Below are 7,001 nucleotides of genomic sequence, written 5' to 3'. Positions count from 1 at the left end.
TACCACATAGCAACAGCCATAAGACCACACATACAACATACCAACAGTCATAAGACCACAGTATCACATACCAAATAAAAAAACAAACCAACCTCGTAAGAGGACATATTCCTTATGACTTAGAAGGCAAAAGTGCGAGGTCCATCGCAGAGTGGAATGGCAATCAGCACTTCTGATTTCCTATCTGCTGTGAGCAGTCAGTGGCACAGCAGCAGAACTTGATGCTTATGGAGAAGAACCCACATCTTCTTGAAGTTGTGGGAGGAAACACGCTAGGTATATGATATTCAAACTGCAGGTGCGATAGGACAATCAAAAACCAATGCTTGTACTGTCCACAGCTACTTGTCTCAGAATGAGTATTATGGGATAGTTGACTGATACCAACTTTACTGTGGAAGAAAAATCTGAAAAGCAGGGTGACTGATGGTATACCCAACAGAACATCTTGCAGATGTTGCTCTGGCCCCCATGAAAGCACGGGGCTAGGGAGATGGCTCAGTCAGTAAGTGTCTTTAGTGCAAACAAGAGCACCTGGGTTCGAATCCTCAGAGGAAAGTCCTCAGAACAGTTATCCATAGTTGAGCACAGCAGTGTGTGCCTGCAACCCTACACTGGGAACATGAAGACAGGGACCCATGGTGCTTGCTGGCCAGCTAGTCTAGTCTATCCAGTGAAGCCCAGGGTCACTTAGATGCCCTGTCTCAAAAACTGAAGACTGATAGGAACAGATCAAACATCAACCTCTGGCTGGCATATAAATGCATACATACCACACACAGGTGCACATGCATGCACATAATACATGTACACACAGTACACACACAGGTGCACATGCATGCACATACACAAAAGACAAAATCATTCCAGGGCATACCATCTCTATCCTTTATTTAATAAAGGTAACAATAAGCTAAGTCTGGGGTAGCATCCACCGTGCAGTAAACTACCCTGATAACTCATTCATTCTTCAAAACAAAATGACTGCCACTATCCTTCCACTTCTCAGAAGGAAAATGGTTTTGAGACAATAAATGAGCAAGTACTGGTTCCTCAACTCCAGCTTTGCAGGTAAGGATTTCAGCCAAAGGCATGAGAGGCTGCATGTGGTGACACCCACCTTTAATTCGGCACTCAGGAGACAGAGGAAGGTGAATTTGAGGCTATCCTGCTCTACACTATATGTTCCAGGATAGCCAGGGCTACTTAATAGACCCTGTCTCAGAAAGGGGGTAGGGCATGTAAGCATACTCCAGGAATGAAATCTGGGTCTGGAAGTTAAGAGAGTCTATTTCTCTTTCAGAAGGACTTGAGTTCAAGTCTCAGCATCTACATCAGGCAGCTTACAACAGCCTATAACTGGAGCTCCAAGGGATCCACCGCCTCAGGCCTCTGCAGTGACACACAATACACACACACACACACACACACACACACACACACACATACACACACGATTTAAATGAAGTCTTTATTTAAAAAAATGAAATGTTTTATAACCTTGGAAAAATTACTATTTTTGTCAACTTACAGGAAGAATGCATGGCAGTGGGGTATACAGACACAGACACAGGCAGTGCATTCATGAGCTCCATGGGGAGCACACACAGGAACCTACTCTAGGAATGGCTGGCCAGAGCAGACCTGTCTGTGTGCTTCCCTCTGCACTGAGGAGAGCAGCAAACACAGGCGACAATAACAACTATCTCTTCTGGCTCATGGGTAATGCAAGCTCAAGGCAACAAAAGCATTGGGAGTGAGCGCCCTGTTTACCAGCAGGGAGAAAGATGGCTCCCTGGGCAAGTGGCTGCTTCATCATCCCCGAAAACCTCTCACAACCAGTGTTTATACTACAGCATACTGGTGTGTTCAGGGAGCATCAGACCACAAGTCCTTCAAATGTGCTCTGGGGACTTAAAGGCAACCTCTGCAGCAAATCAAAGGGGGAGATTTGTTGAGTAAATAAAATGTTAAAAAATTAATAGTGGCTTAATAAAATCATAAGACTAGAAAGCAGTATAGAGATGTTGTAAAAGTCTCAGTCAGGCTGGAAGGATTGGGTTATTTTAGAATCTACTCTACCCTCTCCTGACTTGGCATTTAAGGCCTGTCTGCATCTCCCGTATGCTGAGAATACAGAGCACTGGTGCGTGGGTGCAGTGTGGTGATAGGCTCGCAGCAGCAGCTCCAAGCCCACTTCACTGGGGGCTTCATCAACATGGCTCCTATCAAAGTGGCTTCTTCTGACTGGAATCCTCTCTGTCTACCTTCCCTAGCCTGCTTCCTCCAGGGCAAGTCTCCTGAAGGCCATCTGCAAGCACCTCCTCAGGCATCCTTTTAATCTTCTTCTCAAGACAGCAGCATGCCTCACTGTAGGGGGCACCCAGTCCTTAAGGTTAAACAAGAAGTCAGTCCTGAGAAGCTGGGGCAGCTGAAACACTAAGACTTATGGGAAGAGACCCAAGTGAAAAAGGAAACCATTACTAATGCCTAGGAAAATAATACACAAACAAAGAAATAGAGTGAGAGCAAGCCATCTGCCTCAGTGAAAACATTAAAGAAGGCTTAATTACATACTGATAATCCTTTTTCTCTTTTTTTCCCTTCCTTCCTTCCTTCCTTTCTCCCTCCCTCCTTTCCTCCCTCCCTCCCCCGTCTCTTTCTTTTGTTCATTCATTCATTCATTCATTCATTCATTCATTCGAGATAGTGTTTATCCGTGTAGCCCTGGCTGTCCTAGAACTTGCTCTGTAGATCAGGCTGGACTCAAACTCAGAGATCACTTGCCTCTGCCTCCAGACAGCTGGGCTCACAGATGCGTGCCACCACCATCCAACTTTAACAATTTTATTTTTTAAGTTGTGGTATAAGTATGTGGGAAATATAAGACCTTGTAACAGCTCAAAAGCCCCCAATTATTATTTATTTATTTTTTAGCCAAAGTCAAAATGGAATTAATCATAAACTTGAAGTTTATGCGTATTACTTTAAAACTTACCAATAATGGCAGAAAAATAGCTAAGGTATTTCAAAATGATAGTATCTGAGAAATAGATCTAGGGATGTAGAACCTTTTGGTACTATTTAATATTTAAAATGTGTACATTTATTACAGCAGCACGCTTTTAAATGTTTTTGTTGGTATATTTAATTATACATAATAATGGCTTACATTATGATTATTTTCATCCATATACATAAAATATTTTTATTCACACAAACATCCCATTTACTACCCTCTCCAAATTCCTTCCTCTCTCAAACCAGAACCCTTCTGCTTTCATCTCTTGAGTCTGTGTTTGTGTGCTTGTCTGTCTGTCTGTCTGTCTGTGAGACCCAATGAGTTACATTAGAGTTGTTCACCAGAGCATAGGTAAGGGTTTGCTTACATAGAGAAAATTTCTAAAGTTTAAAATGTAAAACCTTCCACCAACACAGAGGAGTAGACATCTGAAAAGAAAACAGATAATGAAACAGAAAATGTCTAAAAGTAAGTTTGATGCAAGTCCAGTAAGCAAACAAGATCCATGAAGAGCCAAACACGGTGAACACTACTGTAACCCAGCACTCATAGGCAAAGGCCAGCAGATCACTAGTTTGAGGTCAGCCTGGGTTCCATTTGAGTTTGAGGCCAGCCTGGGTTCCATTTGAGTTTTGATTCCAGCTTAGGTTACATATCAAGAAAAGAAATTTCATCAAAAAATAATATTTAAAGACATATTTCCCCAGAACTGAAGAACGTGAGCTCTTGAACTGAGAGAGTCAAACAAGAGACAAGTTATCCCCATCCCAGAGTTTATCAGCATAGAATTTAAAACCTGCCAACATGCCAACAAGAGAAGAGAGGTAAGAGTCACAGCTCTTAAAGCTGCCGGGAAATTAAAGCACAAGTCACATGCAGTGAAAGACACAGCCATGTAGGTAAAGTGCTTGTCCCACGCGTGTGAGGACGTGGGTTTGTGCCTCCAGGACCCTCCGAAAGCCAGGTGCAGAGGGCACATCTGGATCCCAGCACTTCCACATCAGGATGGGAGTCAGAGCCTGGAGAATCACTAGAGGCTCATAGGACAGCTAGTCTGATACATGACACTGTCTCAGACTGGGTGGAAGGCGAGCCTCAACATTCAAAGTTGTCCTCTAACCTCCCTACACATGCAGTAACATCCATGCACCTGCACTTGTTCATAGACACAGATGAACATAAAGGTAAAAAACCAAGTTCTTACAAGAGACTCAGGAGTCAGATGACGCCTGTTCTCACTGGCACCCTGAGTAGCTAGAGAGCAATAAGGCAGGCTGCCTTCAGAATTCCAAAAGAAAAGGATCAGTCAGCCTGTTAACACAGAAGGTGGGGTAAAACACCAGGCACCACCCAAAAATGTACTTCCTTTCCTTGCTTCAATAATCTATTGGAAGGTGTGTCATACAAAATAGCATAACCAACAAAGGATGCTGTAAAACCTAGAAAACCCAAAGGTTCTAGGTACCGGGCTGTACCGGGCAACCCAAGGGTTATGTGTACCAGGCTATACCAGGCAGTCCAAGGGTTCTGTGTACCAGGCTGTACCAGGCAGCCCAAGTGTTATATGTACCAGGCTGTACCAGGCAGCCCAAGTGTTATATGTACCAGGCTGTACCAGGCAGCCCAAGTATTATGTGTACCAGGATGTACCAGGCAGCCCAAGGGTTATATGTACCAGGATGTACCAGGCAGCCCAAGGGTTATGTGTACCAGGTTGTAGCTGTCTATTTCTGAAACGGTAACTATACTGTGTACTGTAGATAGCCATCAAGACAGTTTCTCTGTAGTCTAAGCAAGCGCAGAAGATCTTCAGAGGCTGTCCATCTTACCTGCAGCACAGCAGCAAGCAGATACACGACAACAAAGACCACAGTCAGAGAGGTGTGGCCGCTCTTCATCAGGTGAATTGTGTACAGGAAGATCAAGTGGCCCGGGACCACGAAGAGCATGAGAACCTGGGCAGACTTATTGTTCACTCCTGTAACAGGAAGGCATACGGCATTTAAATCACATTTGAAGTGCAAGGCTGCTTGCCTGTCCAGCACTCACAGGACTCAAAAGCCCCAGTGTTGGTAGAAAAATAAAGTGAACCTATAAACTGGGTGCTGTAATCCAAGTTACCACATTGGAAGACGACCTTGGACGTCAACGGAAGCAGAGGCAGGAAGGAGCACCTGGGGTTCAAGGCCAGCCCAAGCCAAACAGTGAGTCCCTCACTGTCTCAGAAAAACAAAAGCACAAGTTGATGGTTACGTTCTCAATACTACAGCTCACAGCGTCCATCAATTCAACTGCCAAGACTCAATCTCAGTTAATTCTTGGAAATTCCCCCATTAGGTAGAATTATAAAATAAAGTAAGAGATGGGTGAGGAAAAATGTATTTTGGAGGACATTAGTATCTATCATAGAAACAGAAGGAAAACACAAACATTGGAATGTTAATTTTATGTCTTCTTTGACTGTTCCATCACTGATGTCACAGGAGGGGCCGGGGCTCAGTGGTAACAGCACTGACTGCTCTTCTAGAGGACCAGGGTTTAATTCCCAGGACCCATGTGGTAGCTCACAACCTTCTATCACTCCAGTTCCAGGGAGATCTAATGCCCTCCTCCAGCCTGAGAGCACCAGGCATGCAAATGGTACACAGACACACTTGTAGATGAACAGCCATATGTATAAAATAATAAACAGTGATTAACACTATAATAATGGTTGTCACACCTGTTCACATATGTGACATACTGTTCCCTGTCACTAGGTTGTCTCCTAACTTCCTGTTTCAGAGCAAATACCCACATTTTAAAGGGTCAACAGGAGTGATACAGGAGAAAGGTCCATCTGTCCCTAAGTCAAGGTGCAGTTTGTCTGTTCCTAAGTCAAGGGAGCCTTCTGTGTTTGTACATGCGGTTCCTCTTTCTTAGTCAACAAGATATCCCAGAGACAGGAACAGAAAGTGTAAATGTCACAAAGAACCTCAGCAAAGACACAAACAGACACAGACATGGAAGGCCTTTGTTCCCTGACACCATGAGCTCAGCACAGCATGCACAAAATACAGATTCGACAAATTGTGCATATCCTAGGTCTCGGTGGGCAGCAGTTCCTCAAAAACAAACAAAGAAACAAACAAAAAACCACACACCTCCAGGCACCACTTACCTGAACCAAAAAAAGTCCTAAATGGGTAGGAGCAGCCTCTGGGCTCTTCAGGTAGTTCTCCAGGGATGCTATGTAAATGGAGGTAGGTAGAAATCCTGCTAGCCTGAATGGCCACCAAATTGCCACCGATCCCTAAAACAGTGGGAAAAAGAGGCCAGCAGGTTACCCTTTCACTTTAACAACATTGTGAATCCCACCTCTTCCTGCCACACGCTAGGCCATCCTTCTCTCAAACGTCGGTTTCTTTAATGTTGAGATAGATAACTCATAACATCACTACTGTAAAAACACCGTCATTATTTTCAAATCTGATTGGCTGTCTAATGTGAAAGTAGATCAGAATAGGTAATTTAAAAGCAAAAATCATTCTTCCAATCAATTCAAAAAGCTAGGTTACAAGAGATTTATGTTTGCCACCTTACTAAGAGAAAAAAGAGCTAGATTTATTCACACTGACAGGCTTGGTACCTTCTCATCTTACTGAGGAACCCGAATTAGGAGTTGAATAAAATTATTCAGAAAAAGTCCCACTTTCAGCCTAGAAACAGCCTCTCTGTGACTCGGGCAGAAGAGTTAATGCTGAGGTATGGAATGAATTCCAAGGTGAGAGGGGACATTCGAGTTCTTTCTCCACTTGCAGAATTGGTGCAGAAGATACAACAGCTACAAAAGCAAATGGGAGGAACGAAAACTCAGCTTCCAAGTTCTTACACACAGCACATGGGCCAGCACACCCATCAGAGAGGCTGACACTACCCAGCACATGGGCCAGCACACCCATCAGAGAGGCTGGCACTCTACACAGCACATGGGCCAGCA

At 44.0% G+C, this 7,001-nt stretch overlaps 1 protein-coding gene across 1 annotated transcript in view; it reads right to left on the bottom strand.

Annotated features, from left to right (window-relative positions):
* Slc41a2 (solute carrier family 41 member 2) overlaps positions 1 to 6,314 on the bottom strand; it is a gene marked incomplete at its 5' end in the record, with an annotated part of 21,991 nt that extends 15,677 nt beyond the window's left edge. The window contains 2 exons of the mRNA XM_028778025.1: positions 4,852 to 5,000; positions 6,183 to 6,314. Coding sequence (XP_028633858.1) covers positions 4,852 to 5,000; positions 6,183 to 6,314 — 281 coding nt within the window. The remainder of the gene's footprint in view (positions 1 to 4,851; positions 5,001 to 6,182) is intronic.
* Between the last annotated feature and the right edge of the window lie 687 nt (positions 6,315 to 7,001).

The sequence above is a fragment of the Grammomys surdaster genome, unplaced genomic scaffold (genome assembly GCF_004785775.1).
Source record: "Grammomys surdaster isolate TR1022 unplaced genomic scaffold, NIH_TR_1.0 322, whole genome shotgun sequence".
NCBI lineage: Eukaryota > Metazoa > Chordata > Mammalia > Rodentia > Muridae > Grammomys > Grammomys surdaster.
Note: the sequence above shows the minus strand (reverse complement) of the source record. Positions and strands in the feature narration are given on the sequence as shown.